The 18,616-nt window shown below is 36.1% G+C and overlaps 2 protein-coding genes across 2 annotated transcripts in view; both read left to right on the top strand.

Annotated features, from left to right (window-relative positions):
- LOC143232459 (tuftelin-interacting protein 11-like) overlaps positions 1 to 18,616 on the top strand; it is a 75,611-nt gene that overhangs the window by 55,644 nt on the left and 1,351 nt on the right. Inside the window, 3 exon segments of the mRNA XM_076467941.1 lie at positions 628 to 824; positions 6,636 to 6,854; positions 8,649 to 8,855. Coding sequence (XP_076324056.1) covers positions 628 to 824; positions 6,636 to 6,854; positions 8,649 to 8,855 — 623 coding nt within the window.
- LOC143232461 (uncharacterized) lies at positions 8,886 to 18,612 on the top strand. The gene is made up of 2 exons (XM_076467945.1): positions 8,886 to 17,510; positions 17,823 to 18,612. Exon 1 carries the CDS (start codon positions 12,747 to 12,749, stop codon positions 13,557 to 13,559), a length of 813 nt encoding a protein of 270 aa, XP_076324060.1. The 5' UTR covers positions 8,886 to 12,746; the 3' UTR covers positions 13,560 to 17,510; positions 17,823 to 18,612.

Genomic DNA, 18,616 nt, shown 5'->3' with positions numbered 1-18,616 from the left:
TGCTGATGAAGTGGAATCATTCATTGTATGGCTGCTCTGTAAAAATCATTAATTTTTATATGCAAGGTAGATGTACTCATATTCATAGAAGGTTTGTTGTCTTTATTCACAAGATATGCTAGAAGCCTTGGAATGACCACACACATAGTTGAGTTGGTTTTTTTTTTGTTACAGTGCTTAAACAGTAAATTCTAGAAGACAGATCAAGATTACTTCATCAGCTACTTGAGGGTGATAATCATCATATTTTGGATTGTCTGTCTGATTTATCTAACATGTATGGATATTGGATTGCAGTAGTTCAATTTTAAAATTAACTGGTTCATGGAAGGATGGTTGTTACTTTAAGAAGTTGAGCTGCAGTTCTTGTGATGTGTATCTTGCATGTTTAGAACTTATGATAATTCAGTACATTAATGAACAAGTTGCACATATTAGATGTTTGTTTGTTGTGACCAATGATTAATGAAAGTTGTCCATGTAATACCTTTTATACAAGTAAAATAAAGCTGTTTTAACAGTAGTCATTATATTATAAATGTTTGAATATATTATTTGATTTAGAATGAAAATGGTAGAAATATCATAAAATTATTTTTCATTGTACATGGATTTTGTCTTTTTCAGTTCATGGGTAGTTCGACAATGTGACCCATTAATTGATCTGTTAGAAAACTGGTTACCTCTTTTGCCGACTTGGATGACCACCAATATATTAGAACAGATGATACTACCTCGTCTTCAGAAAGAGGTGGATACATGGGATCCTCTTACAGACACGATGCCAATTCATTCATGGATTCACCCTTGGTTACCTCTCATGGGTAAAGTGTACATTAATCTCCTATTTGCATTACAATTATAAATTATTTTTTTTTTGTCTCAAAGTATTTTTCTAATTATAATGTATTTTCATGAAAATATTCCAAAGCTATCTATTGGATTAATCATTTTAGTAAAATAAAACACACTCACTAATCTTGCCATCACACATAATGTCCATCTAAAAAGTGAATCCTTTCTTTATTTTTGTCATAGTATGGTTGTAGTGGTTCTGACAAAACTGAACACATCAATACTCAGACTAGAGAAAACTATAGTTTCCCAGTAGATTTTTCCATAGTATACATTGTTGTAGTTTTTTTTTTTTTTTGTATGTCACCTTACTGTTGATTTTCATAGATAAAATATAATTTCTTCTTTGAACATACATTTTATATACAATGCTAATTCCATGAAAGATATGAATTTTTTATGTTGTACTGTAATGCTAGATTTAATAAATAATAATAGCCATTTTGTGAAACCTTGATTCTGTGATTTGAAAGCACCTTAATGCAAATACCAGCTTTTGTCTTGTCATAAATATGCGAGTTAATGTGATTTAGAACTTGCATCTTGTCATGTTGGTAGTTAGCATGGCAGTTATGAGATGACATCATACATAGGAACTCTATAAGCTAGTTGTTATACAACACAAGTAGAACCTGTAAGGTTTTAAAGCATGTTTTGTTAAACTATCAAGTAAGTCAGTCAAGTCCTTTATACTTGTGTATGAACAGTTACCATTGATTACACAACCATTTGTACTGAGAAGATTAAAGATAAGGATAGTTACAATATTAAATCTTTTAAATTTGATTTCTTGTCAAAAGGTACTTGTTACTATTCACTAGTAATAGAAAAGTCTGAATTAAATAAAAGTAAATACTCAAGGTCAAAAACATATTAATTTCATTCTTTGATTAGATTTTCCCAATTTATTCATTCTTGTAATCGAGAAAAAGGAACAATGGATATTTGAAACACATTCATATTTGTTAACATATGAAATGTGCATCATTGCAATTGTTTTTGGATATTGGATTAAAGTGCCTGACTTTAATACTTGCCATAATAGTTAAACTGGCATTTTTTGATTGGAGTTTCTTTCCTTATATGCAAGTTATTTTATGTTAATTGTTGTTTATTTAGTGTAGCCTTAGTAAGAGAAAAATCCTAGTTTAATGAAAGTCCACTTGGTGTGGATTCCTGTACATGGTGAGGGGACCTTTCAGAGAAGGTTCTGTTCTTTCATTTTACCTCCTCTGGGATCTAAACATTCACCCATGTGTTTGCCGTGTGTAGTGACCCTTAAAGGGAAGGATAGGATCCTGGTGGTTGAGGGGTCCAACCCTATCACATCACTTTGGCCTAGAATTCCTGTAGAGGGGTGGCCCCCCTTGGTTCAGTCAGCTGGTCCACTTGGGTGAGGGTCAACCAAGTAACAGTGTTGGATGTTCTCAACAGGTGTTATGGACATTGTATCTGATGCTGGTGTTTGGGTCATGTGCTCACGAAACCCTGGCATTGCTGCAGTGTTCTTGTTTGACATTGTAGTGCGTCCCATCGTAGGTCTCTATGGTGGGAGGGGTTAGTGGGCACTGAAATATTCCTTTTTTATTATGGATCCTCCAAATAAGAACTTAAATAAAATAGTGAAAAAAACAGTCCATAGGTAAGAGACCACATCTTGAAGATTCTGAGCAGCACTTGTGTCTCATTTTCTTATACTACATTCTATTTCAGACAAACCTTTAGGGTAGATGTCTCCCTTTTTCATTCAGAAGAGACTAGAGGAACTTGCTGGCTCTCCAAAGTCAGTAAAGAAGCTTTGATCTGGTGACATATTGGTGTAAACATTCACATTTCAACACAGTGAACTCCTCTTGCATTCGAAGGTGATTGAGGATATACCTATTGCAATTGCACCTCATGCTACTTTGAATTCATCACGAATTCAGTTGTTGTTGAGAGGAATTTGAAGAACATTCCAGAGTTGGAGATTCTCGCTAGTTTCTCCACTCAAGGAGTTTCTACAGTGAGGTGTATCTCCAGTCGCAAAGATGGAATTATGATGCCGACCAGTATCTTCATTCTGATATTTGCATCACCATGTCCACTTGCCACTCTCAAGGCAGGTTATCTTAATTGCAAGGTATGACCATACATTCCAAACCCTTTCCGATGTTTCCAGTGTCAATGGTTTGGTCACTCAAAGACGTCGTGTCGTGGTTCCCTGACATGTGATCGTTGAGGTAAGGACAATGATGCCTATGAGTGTGAAACAGTCCCTCATTGCACCAATTGCAATGGCTTTCACTCATCCTACTTTCGTTCTTGCCCTAAATGGTTGAAAGTGCAGCATTTGAAAACGATTCATAACATTACTTATCCTGAGGCTCAAAAGTTGCTGTCCACCACTTCATCTCGAATGTATGATGCTGCACTTCATTCCACAACTACAATGGGAGTGCAGACAGATCTTTCTGTGCCTCCAAAACAACCGTTCTCAAAACAAATGAAAAGTCTTTTTACCTCCATGGTTAAAAAAAATTGATGAATCAACTTCAACACCCATCTCTGTCCCTTACATACATTCTAACAGATCCCAAGATCCACTTCCTTCATTCTGGGTATGGGCATTTCCTTGGATCTTCTTCTCCCACCCCAAGATGCAAAACGATCATTTTTTCACGCCCTCATTCACTGGAATCCTCTTTCAACATCAAAGGCCTGCCCAATAAACCCAGGGCAGGATTTATGGAGGTCAATAAACCTCCCTCTAATAAAGACAGTAAATAAAAAAGACGTGGTTATAAACAGAAGGGTTCTCCACCTAATTTGCCTAAATATAAATAAAAATGGTCCTGATTGCTTCCCACTATCCAGTATTCTTTACTTACAGGAAACATTTCTGAAACCTGCTGATACAGTCACTTCTTGGCAGTTTTCTTTGTACAGAAATGACAGGCTGTGTGATGGACAAGTGCATGGAGGGGTGGCACTGTTGGTCTTCTCTGTCTTTGCCACTCGACACACCCTCAGAGACCTTAGCCATCCATTTTTTTTTGTGTCATACAATCACTGTTTGCTCTCTCTTCATGTTGCCTGGAGAGATCTATGGTCAATCATACCTTGATGCTCAAGTTGAACAGTTGCCGTCTCCCCTTTTAATCTTGGGGGACATCATTCCCTCTGGGGAAGTGCTGATATTGATAGGAGTGGTTGCTCTGTAGAGTATATGCTCTCTGATCACAATCTTTCTCTTTTCAATACTGGTTCTTCTACTTATTTTCATGCCCCTAGTCAGTCCTTTATTAATCTCTCTGTTTGCTCCTCTTCACTATTCTCCCATTTTTCATGGAGGGTTGACAATAATCCAAGAGGCAGTGGTCATTTTCCTATAATTTTGAGAGAGACTGGCTGTGGTCAATGCCACCTGACCCATGTGCCCCGGTGGAAGTTGGATCACACAAACTGGCCCTCTTTCACTGCTCTCGCAGAACTTGATCCTGCCATCGTCAGTAAGCCATCAACAAATGACTATATGGCAGCAGTAACTGACTGTATTATACCAGCAGCTGCTAAATGTATTCCTAAAACCTAGACATTTTTTTTTTACAATATCCTCATCTGTGGTGGAATCCTGCCTGTCACATGGCACAGAAGGCTAAAAACAGGCCTGTGGTACTTTCCATAGATATCCCCCACTTTTGAACCACATTACTTTCTAGCAGACCTGTGCACATGTTCGTTGGGTAAGACATCAAAGCCACAAGGAATCTTGGATTAAGTTTACAGCCAACATATCTTCTACCACCAGTTCCAAAGTCATATGGGTCAGTGGGCAATATAATTCTGTCCCCCTCCCGACCTAGCTCTCTGATGGCCAGGAAACAGTTGATACCCGTACTGATTGCCAGTACTCTAGGTGAAAGCTTTTGCTGGGTATCTAGCACTTCTGTTTCTTTCTCCACCTTCTTAGCCTTCAAGACTTGGGAAGAATGACCACCTCTTTTCTTTAGAGCTGATTGTCTCTATGACTATAATTGTCCATTTACACTGGTGGAACTGAAACTTGGCCCTTCGTCGGTCTGGCAGTACATCAGTTGGACCTGCTGATATACACTATGAAATGCTGTGCCATCTATCTCCTGCATCTCTTGCTATTATTCTGATTGTTTTTAACTGGATCTGGCAGGAGAATGTTTTTCCTGATGCCTCGTGCCAGACTATTGCTCTACCTTTCTCTAAGCCTGGGAAGAATCCCACAATTCCTTCAAACTAATGTCCAATTACTTTGATGAGCTGTCTCTGTAAGAGCTCAGAGAGGATGGCTAGTGCTCGTCTTGCTGGTTTCTCGAATCAAACAACCTCTTTTCGCTCACTCAGTGTGGGTTCCGATGACAGCGCTCCACTGTGGACCACCTAATTCATCTTCAAACATCAATCAGAAAAGCCTTTCTCAAATGACAACATCTTGTATCACTATTGTTTGACATTGTGAAGGCTTATGATACACCATGGAGGTATGGCATTTTACAAGACCTCCATATATATGGGTTATGTGGTCATTTGCCCATTTTGACTAAAATTTTTTAATGGACAGGAGATTCCAAGTTCATGTGGATTCGACACTTTCCTGTTCTTTTCTACAGAAACTTGGAGTCCCTCAGGGCTGTGTTTTGGATGTCACACTTTTCAGTATAAAGATTAATGCCATCACTGAACAAATGCCTCTCACTTTTGCAAACGGGCTCTATGTCGACAACTTTCACATCTCATGTCAGTCATTGAACATGAGGTATATTAAGCGGCAGCTACAGACTGCCCTCAATCGTTTACTGAAGTGGACCACAGCAAACGGCTTTAACTTTTCTCTCTTTAAAACTGTTTGCATGCACTTTTGCTGCCAACAGGGTATTCACCCTGATCTTGAACTCCTGAACATAGCTGCTTGAAACAACTGCTTTTGACCTGATTTATTTATTGAAATAAAGCATATACATATTAATTATTAAAACTTATTGCACTAAATTAGAATGTAATGGTTTCACTGTATTCCATTTATCTTTTGCCAATTAAACAATAATCTGTGTCTTATGGATCATTGTATGAGTAACTATAAAACTTGGTAAACATGTGTATGTCTAATCATAATAATTTAATGAAATTAAACTGATTAGCTTTTAGGTGTTTTTATCCATTTCCTGTTGAGAATGAAATTGTCCCTGTGTGTCTATCTCTCTTTCTCACACATACACATTAAAGATATTTGTGGTAGTTTGTTTGTGACATTGCACAGTTTGAGAAACTTATTTAAAGTTGGACAGGTTTATTTATTCAGTTATGTTCAGTAGTAAATGATTGGTTTACTTTGGAGATATATTATTGTATGGTATAATTTGTGGTTGTTAGAAAGAAACTGAAACTACAAGAAATTTCTTATGTGCAGATTTTAATTATTTTCAAATATATGAGAAATAGAATAGCTAAAGGTAGTAGGACTGTTGATCAATGATTCATGTACTTGTTCACTGCATATGTAATACAGCCTAAGTATCTGGTCATTATTTAATATTTTTTCAAATAAACAGTCATTAGGTTTATAGAAGAGATGATGTGACATCAGTTTTGGTATTATAACATAGTGAAGAAATATAACTATTAGTGAGAAAGTTGAATTTATATAGAAATTTGCTCAGAATATTTGATGTATTTATAAAATAAATGCAAAGTTTTTTTTTTAACAATTAAATTGCTAAGAAAGACTCTATGATATCAGTGAAGTCACCTTCATTGTCTGTCTTTAGGAGATCGTTTAGAACCTCTTTATGCTCCAATACGTCACAAGCTTGCTAATGCTCTGAAAAACTGGCATCCAAGCGACTGCTCAGCTAAACTTATCTTGGAACCATGGAGGAAGGTATTCAGTCTTGGAACCATGCAAGCTTTTGTTGTGACTAATATCCTACCCAAGTTGGCTATGGTTCTGCAAAACTTTATTATCAACCCTCATCAACAACATCTAGGTTAGTGTTTTATGAAATTTTGTTTTAACCCTTTTACAACAGGTTCAGTATGATACACACAAGTTCATCTACAGGTTGCACACATTAAGTACTTATATTATAACTTTTGATATAGCATATGTATTTGCACACAATTTGGTAGACTTTTAGTAAAGATTACAAGTATTTTGTGTACAAAAAATCAGGTTTTTAATAAAATATTTTTATTAAAAATTTGTTTGTGAAAATAGTTAGTTTTATTCCTAGTGTGAGAGAAAGTGATTTCATGTTATAATTAAAAAACTATTCTTCATCCCAGAAATCTCAAATATTATTTATGTAATCTCTAAGAGCCACCTAAGTACATTTCAGATGTTTTTTTTCAGCAAAACCTAATATTTAGTTATTTTTTATACACTAACTGTGTGGGGTCTGTCACTTAACCAGCCTTGTAATCATCATTAAAAAATAGGAAATATATATAAATTATGTTTTTTTAGTGCTAGAATTAACTACAAAAATACAAATGTTTGGTCCAAGTAGCTTAAGTCTCATGACACTATATATGAACATATGCATTTATTATTATTTTTATTATAGTAATGTTACAATCATGCCAACCTAACATTTCATAGCTTGCACTGATGCAGTGCACATGCACTTAAGTTACATATCTAGTAATATAAAACTGACCTTTAGTCTTCCATGTCTTGACTTTGTTATAGTGGAATTGTATTTTGTAATGTACATATATGTAAATAGATTATTACTATTTAGAAATAAGCTATTAAACTTAATTTTCTTAAAATATGGAACAATAAATCAAAAAGTAAAGCAAACAATTATCTCTTCTCATAACAACCTATGTACTCAGTTACTGCTGGACATAGGCTGCTAAACCTTTTAAAATTTTGCATGTGAAGGATATCAAAAATATTTTTTTATGTTTTATATATACATTTGAATAACCAATAACTCATAAATAAATGCACTGATATCTTAGAATTCCACTATAATTTATTAAACTTAGTAACTAAATTTATTTCAATTTTAAAAAAAATATGAAACTTAGAGCAGATTAAAGACAACACTTCATTGAAATTTTTCATTCAAATAATGCTGTAGTGTTTTTAAAGATTAAATGGCTGGGGAAAACCGCTCTAGAGACATTTTAAGCTGTTAGTTGGTTATTTATGTGTTATATATTGAAGTAAGTGTATATAAGGGGCCATTTGAAAAAGTTGAACAAGGCCACCATGTTTGATTCGGTACGTAAGCCATACCTCAGTAAAACAGAAAGATATGAGGTTATTATTTCCTATTCTAGTTTGTCACTAATAGTAATTTAAGTTCCTAATTTGTACAAATTATAGACTTAGTATTTTGATGTTACAAACATCTAATTTTTAAAAGCACTGCATTCAACTTAACACATGACTCACTAAAAATCTATATTTAAATGTGTACTCTTAATATATGCTTTTAAATCAAAGAATTTACTCATATAATATTAAAGTTTGAATTATAATCCACAATTTGATTCCAAACTTATTAACATAAATTCATAAAATAGCAGTTCAATAAAACTTTGAATGCAAGTCAACAAATGCAACGACATGGCCTTTGAACCTTGACCTGTCATGAAAGAGTTAAATATTTATGATATTAAATTGCATATAAGTCACATATTTTTAGATTGGTTTCATATCTGTATATGATGTAAATGTCAAAGCTTCATGAACTAAGCATAAATGTATGACACTTCAAAGTAGCTTTGAGGAAAAATGTGAATGACTGAACAGTTTATATTTCCAGATATCTGGCAGTGGGTGATGGCATGGGAAGATTTACTTCCAGTAGCAAGTCTAGCGAATCTGTTACAGAAACATTTCTTTCCTCAGTGGTTACAGGTATTGTGTGCTTGGTTAAACCACAACCCAAACTATGAAGAGGTTACGAAATGGTATACAGGCTGGAAATCTATGTTTTCTGAAGCTTTACTTAATGATCCTGTTATCAAAGGTAACCCTACTGTTTTTGTTATAATTAAAGCAATGTTTCATTTAAACTTTTTTATTATTTTGAAGTTGACCCATTCAGGTCAGTAAGAATAGGTTTCAAATTTAATCTACTTGTTTCTATCTCCGTTTAACTGTAATTTCTGGTGGACTTACAGTAATATGTTAGGTAACATTTATTACTTTTATCATCTTGTGATTGAAATTTTGATATGTTTACTTTAATTACACAGAACATAATACACAGTTTGTTTTGATGTGTAGATAACTGTAAAAAAAGGGAAAGTTATTTGTATGTATTTTGTGTTAATCTTTTTTAATTTATTTATTTACTGCTCTATTTTAATAATTTAAATGTTTATACTTCTAGGTTCTCACAAAATTATGTGAAAGTTAAAAGTATTTATATACCTGGTTAATACCTGACTGGAAATCAATAACTCTAATGGTATGCATAGGATCTTAAAAAGATTTGCAGAAAAGTCATGCATAATTTGCAGTGATGAATTTGACCAATAAATGAAGTTTTACCTCAGAAATAAAATATTACTTTTAGAAGTTAAAGAAAAAGAAAATTAAATCATAATAAACTACTAGCCTTATTGAATAGTACTATGTACCAGAAGTTTAGGTACTACTAGCCTTATTGAATAGTACTATGTACCAGAAGTTTAGGTGGTTACCCCAAGCCTGTGCAAACACATCTTTTTTTAATGTATCATCAGCTCTTTTGAAGGAAAAAAATAAAGTTTCCAAAGTTTATCTTGCTATATTCTTATGTTTTGTTTTCTATGTATATTACAACGTAAAGCTAGGTTGACTTTTTTCTGATAATAGATTAGTATTCGTTTAGTGTGTTTAAAAACATTAATTTGTAAAATTGAAACAGTTATACTGTTTTGGCAACCCTAGTCTAAATGCTCCTTGTAAATGGAATTTTTACACAAGAATACAGCCAACAAATAAACATTTATATGTAAAGAATATTGTGGTTATTTTTCTAGATTTTATGATCAAGTTTACAGACCATTTCTCATAGAAGTTTAAAAGAACATAATTCAAAAGCTTTCTTGGAAAGGAATTTTTAGCTAAAAGGCCCAAATTAATTTTTTCACTATATTTTCTTAAGGTGAAGTAGTAGTGAAACCCAAGGTGTCACTGAGATAAAAGATGAGAAATATTTAAAGATTTTACATAACTAAGAAATATTTGCCCACTGTATTGAATTGTAAACATTTATAAATTACCTTTTGATACAAAAAATCTGAATTACATATACATGTATAACTTCTCCATAAAATGTTTAATGTTTTGGAATAGTTATTTATTTCTGATGCTGCCTGTCTTTTGTTAATTTTGAGAAGCTTGTGTGAAGTTTACTGTTTTGTGTATGGGTTACACCTCTTATTTTCAGTGAGCTTACAGAAAGTTTTTATATTTCTGTTAGTATTCCTGAATAATGAATATGGTGTCAGGGTCTCCCCTTTATTTAACTCACATTAAAGATAGCTTTTACACATATTTGTACAAAGTTTATGTCATCTGTTAGTATCCTATAATTAGAAGCTTTGTATCCAATTTACCTTGTCATTCAAACTTTTTTTTTGTAGTGCTGCTTCTGTACTTAATCATAGTATAAAGTGAATAGCTTTTATCTCATAGAAGTACTTCCTTTCAATTTTGAATGTCCTCAAGCTCAGAATTTGGTGTGAGGACTAGCTTTTCTTTTTAATTAATTTAACTTGAGTGAGTTTGTAAAAGCCTTAAAATTCAGTTGTCAAGAGTCTTGTGGTTTAAAAACCTGTATCAAAATTCCCTTTAAATATATGAACCCCATAACTATTGACTCATTTGTTAATGGTCTGCACACTATCGCTTGAAAACAATGTTAGAGATTTGGCTGCTTCAGACTGTTTCTAACGTGAGGTGTTGTTTTAGCTTATATATACTGAGATTTTCTTCAGTATGACAGCCAAAACATAATTCCACTATAGACACAGGCTGGAGCAGTTCATTACAGCTAAGACCTTTGTGCCTAGAATCAAAAACCACTGTTGGCATTAAATGTGTGTGTGTATGTATTCAGAACAGTCATTTTGTAACCTTTACTCATCAATACCCTCTTCACTGTTTTCTGTTCATAGTTTTCTGAATTTGATCCATTAGAAGAGGAAAAATTTTGCATTAATATTAATGTTATACCCTAATGATTGCACTGCTATTAGACCTAAAGCAGTTCTATAAGCTGTCATCAATCTTCATTCTAACCACATATTCCACTTTAAAAATCAATTTTATTGCACTTACTGCAACAAAAGTAGATTATGAATGGCTTGTATGAAAAATTAGCAAATCATAGTAAGCAAAAATGCTGATTTGGCATTATTAAAATATTCTAATAGTTAAAATGTCATCAAAAAATTGTTGTGTTTTTACATTTATTACATTAGTTTTTTTCATCAAAATCTAAAATATTGCAAATCAGATTAAGTATGATTCAGATAGAAATATTTTCTTCATTTGTTGTTAGCATGAAATCAATACCAAACTAATTTAATATGTAAGGGGGAAATAAAAATAAAATAACGTTATTAATTAACATATCTATCATTGAGATACCAAGAAAGAAAATACTTAGTTGAGAAACTTAAAAATATGTAATTTTTTCTTATTCAGCAAAATCCACAGTTTCCATGTAGTCAAGAAAAATTTGACTTGTGGTTGAATTCAATACCTGTTGTATGTTAAAAGTTTGTTAAACATGACAAACCCAATTTACATGTTAATCCTCCAACAGGAAATTGTTTACATAGCAAGTTGCACAGTCACTACAAATTGAGTAGATAGCAAGTCATTACGAATTGATTAGACAGCAAGTCACTACGAATTGATTAGACAGCAAATCACTACGAATTGATTAGACAGCAAATCACTACAAATTGATTAGACAGCAAATTGCACAGTCACTACAAATTGGTTAAGATAAAAAACATAACTTAAATTTTTTTTTTGTTTTAAGCAGAGAATTTGAAATGGCTATTTTTGTAAGTTAATATTATTATTATAAATTAATCTTCCAATTTACAAATAAATAATTTTTTTAATATTATGTAAAGTTAAATAATCTGTAGTAATTTGAAATTTTACTGATTACCTTAAGATATCCCCTCGGTGTGGATTCCTGTTTGTGGTGAGGGGACCTCCAAAGGAAGGTTCTGTTCTGTCTGGTTACCTTCTCTGGGATCTAAACATCCACCCACGTGTTTGCCGTGCGTGGCGACCCGTGAAGGGGAGGAGAGGATCCTGGTGGTTGAGGGGTTCAACCCTAACACACTACTTTGGCCTTGAATTTCTGTAGACGGGCGGCCTTTGGGTGGCCCCCCTTGTGTCAGTCGGCTGGTCCACTTTGGCTAGAGTCAACCAAGTACCAGTGTTGGAAGTTTTCAACGGGTGTTGTGGACATTGTGCCTCATGCTGGTGTTTGGGTATAGTGCTCACGAAACCCTGGTGTTGCTGCATTGTCCTTGCATGAAATTGTAGTGCATCCCCTCGTAGAGCTCCATGGTGGGTGGGGTCAGTGAGTACCAAAATTTTTCTTTTTTCCTATGGATCCTCCTTCAAAAAATTTAAATAAAATAGTGCAGAAACGGTCAGTAGGTAAGCGACCACATCTTGAAGACTCTGAGCAGCAATCTTCAACATCTGTAACACAGGTACCTCATTTTCTTATATTACATTCTCTTTCAGAAAAACCTTTAGGGCAATTGTCCCCCTTTTTTATTCAGAGGGACTAGAGGGTCTTGCTGGCTCTCCAAAGTCAGTAAAGAAGCTTCGATCTCGAGACATATTAGTTGAAACATCCACAACCCAACACAGTGAACTCCTCTTGAATTCAATGGCAATCGGGGATATACCTATTGATGTTACCCCTTATGCTACCTTGAATTCATCACAAGGAGTTATTGTTGAGAGGGATGTGAAAAATGTTCCTGAGTCAGAGATTCTCGCTGGTCTCTCCACTCAAGGAGTTTCTGGAGTGAGGCGCATCTCCACTTGCAAAGATGGAGTTACACTGCCAACAAATACCCTCGTTTTGACATTTACTTCATCACGCTCACCTGCCACCATCAAGGCAGGTTATCCAATTTGCAGGGTACGGCCATACATTCCAAACCGTCTCCGATGTTTCCAATGTAAGAGGTTCAGCCACTCAAAGACATCATGTCATGGTTCCCTGACATGTGCTTGTTGTGGTGGCAAGGACCACGATGCCTATGAATGTGACATTGACCCACATTGCGTCAACTGCAATGGTTCTCACTCTTCCTACTTTCGTTCTTGCCCAAAATGGTTGGAGGAAAAAGAGGTGCAGCGTTTGAAACTGACTCATAACATTAGTTATCCTGAGGCTCGGAAATTGCTGCCTGCCACTCCATCTTGGACATATGCTGCTGCACTTCATTCCACAACTACAGTGGGAGTGCAGACAGATCTCTCTGTGCCTCCAAGAGAATCGTGTTCAAAACAAATGAAAAGCCTTTTTACCTCCATGGTTAAAAAGGTTAATGAATTGACTTCCACACCCATCTCTGTTCCTCCCATACATTCCAACAAACCTCAAGATCTACATCCTTCAGTTTCAAATACAGACATTTCTTCTGATACATCTTTTTCTCTCATCCCAAGAGGCAAAACAGTCATTTGTTAGCGTCCTCAGTCACTGGAGTCCCCTTCCAATAACAAAGACCTGCCCAATCAACCCAGGGCAGGATCCATAGAGGTCAGTAGACCTCCTCCGACTAAGGACAGTAAGGAAAAAAGACATGGTCGTAAACAGAACGGTTCTCCAGTCACTTCACTTACTTGTCGTTAAAAATGGCCACCTTGATACAATGGAACTGTCGAGGTTTATGTTCTAATCTGGATGATATCAAAACACTGATTGCTTCCTACCATCCTATATGTCTTTCCTTACAAGAAACATTTCAAAAACTTGCTGATACAGTCACCATTTTGCAGTTTTCTCAGTACAGAAATGACAGGCTGTGGGATGGATGGGTTACATAGAGGGGTGGCACTATTGGTTGATCAGCATGTGCCCACCCTGTCTTTGTTACTCAACACACCCTTGGAGGCCGTAGCCATCCGTGTTTCCTTGGGTCATACCATCACTGTTTGTTCTCTCTACCTGTCCCCTGGAGAGATATATGATCAATCAGACCTTGATGCTATCGTTGAACAGTTGTCGTCTCCTTTTTTACTCTCTGAGGGACTTTAATGGACATCATCCCCTTTGGAGAAGTGCTGTTATTGGTTCTTTCACTTATTTTCATGCATCTAGTCAGTCCTTTACTGCTATTGATCTCTCAGTTTGCTCCCCTTCATTATTCTCCCATTTTTCATGGAGGGTTGACAATAATCCACTAGTCAGTGATCATTTTCCTACACTTTTGAGAGAGACTGGCCGTAGTCGATGCCATTCTACCCACATGCCCCGGTGAAAGCTGGATCAGGCAGACTGGTCCACTTTCACTGCTCTCGCAGAACTGCCATCGTGAATCAGCCATCAATAGACGACTGTGTGGCAGTGGTAACTGGCTGTATTATACAAGCAGCTGCTCAGAGTATTCCTAAAACCTCAACACATTTTGCATGATAATCTCGTCCATAGTGGAATCCTGCTTGCCACTTAGCATGGAAGGCTCAAAAACGGGCTTCGAATACTTTTCGTAGATATCCCACAATTTCAAACTATATCGCTTTCCAACAGGCTCATTTTTGAGCACATGCTAGGTGGGTAAGACGTCAGAGCCAGAAGAAATCTTGGATTAAGTTCACAACTAGTACATATTCTACCACCAGTTCCAAAGTCATATGGGACAGGATTCGAAAAGTCAGTGGGCACTACAATTCTGTTCCCCTCTCAATCTTACTCTCTGATGGTCAGGAAGTGGCTGATGTTCGGAGCATCGCTGATACTCTAGGTGAAAGCTTTTGCCGGGTATCTAGTACTTCTTCTTGTTCCTCCACCTTCTTGGCCATCAAGACTCGAGCAGTATGTTCACTTTTTTCCTTTCAAACTGACTGTCTCTTTGACTATAATTTTCCCTTTACACTGGTGGAACTGAAAATGGCCCTTCATCGGTCTGGCAGTACATCTGTTGGACCTGATGTTGTACACTATGACATGCTGCACTATCTATCTCCTGCTTCTCTTGATGTCCTTCTAATTGTCTTTAACCAGATCTGGCAGGAGAATGTTTTTCCTGATGTCTGGCCCGAGGCTATTATTTTATCTTTCTCTAAGCCAGGGAAAGATCCCAAGATTCCTTCAAATTACCATCCAATTGCTTTGATCAATTGTCTCTGTAAGACCTTAGAAAGGACGGTTAATGCTCGTCTTGTTTAGTTCCTCGAATCAAACAACCTCCTCTCGCCCACCCAGTGTGGGTTCCAACGACAGCACTCCACAACAGACCACCTAATTCGACTTGAGACATCATTCAGAGAAGCCTTTCTCAAATGCCAACATCTTGTATCAATATTCTTTGACATTGAGAAGGCTTATGACACAACATGGAGGTATGGCGTTTTGTGAGACCTCCATACATATGGGTTACGTGGCCATTTACCCATGTTTATTAAAGATCTTTTAATGGACAGGATATTCCAAGTTTGTGTTGGTTCGACACTTTCCTGTTCTTTTGTTCAGGAACTTGGAGTCCCTCAGTGCTGTGATTTGAGTGTCACATTTTTCAGTATAAAGATAAATGCCATCACTGAACAACTCCCTCTCACTGTTGCAAATGGGCGGAATGTCAACGACTTTCACGTCTCGTGTCAATCCTCGAACATGAGATATATTGAGCCGCAACTACAAACTGCCCTCAATCGTGTACTAAAGTGCACTATGGCGAACGGCTTTAATTTTTCTCTCTCTAAAACCATTTGCATGCACTTTTGACGCCAAAGGAGTATTCACCCTGATCCTGAACTTCATATTGGTGAAGTTTCTCTGCCAGTGGTTCCTGAGACCAAGTTCTTGGGGCTTATCTTTGACCATAAGCTGACCTTTATACCACACTTAAAGGAGCTACAGGTCAAATACACAAGAGCACTGAACATCCTTCGTGTCCTCTCTACTACCAGTTGGGGAGCAGATCGATGTTCTATGTTGAAGGTATATCGTGCTCTTATTTGATCAAAACTTGACTATGGATCAATGGTCTATGGCTCTGCTAGAGCCTCGGCCTTAAAGATGCTGGACCCCATTCATCACCAAGGTCTTCGACTCTGCACTGGGGCTTTCCACACCTCTCCAGTTCAAAGCTTATACGTTGAATCTCATGAACCTTCTCTGCACCTCGCCGTTTGCAACTATCTTTACTATATTTTTTGAAACTTCGTTCCTTACCAAAACATCCCACCTGGGGATGTGTTTTCATTCCTCAGTGGGCCATACTTTTTCAGAACAGACGATCTGCCATTACTCCTTTTGGCCTTCGCATCCAGGTACAATTGGATGAATTGGGTCTGTCCTTGAATAACATTGGAGAATCCACAGGTCAGCCCATCCCACTGTGGCTTATTCCAGCCCCCAAATGTGACCTTTTTTTCTGTCATCTGAAAAAGGCAGATACTCCTGGTTGGAAGTACTGCCTTTTATTTAATGAACATCTTTCAAACAATCATTCCGTTCCAATTTATACAGATGGTTCCAAATCAGGTAGTTCAGTGGGCCTTGCCATGGTTTGCTGCGGTTCGGTGGTTGCATGCAGAATCCTCTCTACAGCTTCTGTGTTCATTGCTGAACTGTACGCCATATCTCTTGCCCTGGATCATATTGAAGCTGAGCAATACTCCAACTGCACTATTTATACTGACTCGCTTAGTTCTCTACTGGCCCTGGAATCTCTACACGTTGGCTCACACCCTGTTCTCGCTGATTTTCAAAACCGACTGGCCCATTTCTCATTAACTGCTACTTCTATCCTGGATACCAGGCCATGTTGGTATTCGCGGGAACGAGCTTGCAGACACGGCAGCTAAATCTATCTGCTCTGGCACTATCACCACTGTGCCTATTCCGTACATGGACTATGGTCCTGTATTAAAGGCTCGGCTCCGTACCAGCTGTCAGTCCATTTGGAGTGAGCAACACGACAACAAGCTATTTCAAATGAAACCCTATATTCGGCTTTGGCCATCTGGCTTCTGTAAGGTTCGGAAGGAGGAACTTGTTCTAACTAGACTACGCATTGGTCACAGTTTTTTAATTCATTATTTTCTTTTATCTGGATCTGTTGCACCAATGTGTAGTTTGTGTAACACTCAAATCACTGTGAGCCACATTTTACTTTCTTTCCATCATTACAATTCTCAATGATGGCACTATTTTAAACATGTTTTTTCCCAGGGTTTATCTGTAACATTGGACAGTGTTATTGGTGATAGTGACACTGTCCACCTTGATAAAGTTTTTAGTTTTTTAATGGCCATTAATCTTTTTAATGTCATTTAAGTGTTTGATATTTATTCATTACATCTTTTTAATTGTGGTTCCCTTTTAAGAGTCTCAATCTCTCTAGTTCGATTTGAAATTGGAAAATGGCCATGACATTAAATAATTCGACACCAGGGCTGGAAAGGCCAATTTCAGGTGACTAATGCTACTGTTTGAACTACCCATTAGTCGTCTTGGCGAGTTATTATTACAATTTTGCTGGATATCTTTTAACACTTTTATTACTTTACTTTTTGATACTGGACATAATGACACATAACCTGGAACCAAGACTGGAAAGACCAACTTCAGGTGACTAATGCTACTGTTTGAACTACCCATTAGTCGTCTTGGCGAGTTATTATTACAATTTTGCTGGATATCTTTTAACACTTTTATTACTTTACTTTTTGATACTGGACATAATGACACATAACCTGGAACCAAGACTGGAAAGACCAACTTCAGGTGACTGACAGTGGTTCTTGTACTTACCTGTTAATCTTCTTGGCAGGTTATGATCATTACCATTATACTACAGAAAGTCCTTTACAAGTTCTCATACTCTGCTTTCTCTCTTAACATTGTAGACTAGGTGTCACATTGGTTTTATGCTTTTTCTGTTTTTCAATGCTGTTTTGTTTCACCTTCATTCCCTTTTATGTATTTTACTACATTTAATTTATTTTTACTTTTTTACCGGACGTTTAGCGCAGATAGCCTAGCTGCTTTGTGCCATAAAACACTAAATCAATCAATCAATCAACCTTAAGATATACATGAAGATTTTTATTTACATAACAAACTATGAAAATTTTAATTGGATATGATGTACTGGTGTAGTAAAACAGACTTTGAGATGATAGTTTTTCCCAGTTATTGTCTTAAATGAATTTTTGTCATGTAAAAAAGTTTAGAAAAAATCTTTTATCTTCCAGATGTATTTAAAAATGTTTTTTATTTTAACTGACATTTCATATTTACAGTTTTTTGAGAATTAATACACATCCTGCAGAGCCACAAAATCAAGATATATATTTTTATTTAAAAATGTATATACTATGTAGTGTAAAGGTTGTATTTTGTTAACTTTTTTACCAAAATGTGTAAATCCTTCCAGTTTGCTGTACAGATTTTGAAAGACAACAAAATTGTTTTTGTGTAGTTATGTACAAATTTTGATTTTTTAATTGAAGTAGGTCTTCAAATTTAATTTTAAAACTAGTGTGCAGGATATCATTTCAGTTTCCTTTTTATTTTTA

This window comes from Tachypleus tridentatus, chromosome 11 (assembly GCF_004210375.1).
Source record: "Tachypleus tridentatus isolate NWPU-2018 chromosome 11, ASM421037v1, whole genome shotgun sequence".
Lineage (NCBI taxonomy): Eukaryota > Metazoa > Arthropoda > Merostomata > Xiphosura > Limulidae > Tachypleus > Tachypleus tridentatus.
Note: the sequence above shows the minus strand (reverse complement) of the source record. Positions and strands in the feature narration are given on the sequence as shown.

Coding starts and splice junctions, on each gene's coding strand:
- LOC143232461 (XM_076467945.1), top strand. CDS start 12,747: ATGGCAATCGGGGATATACCTATTGATGTTACCCCTTATGCTACCTTG.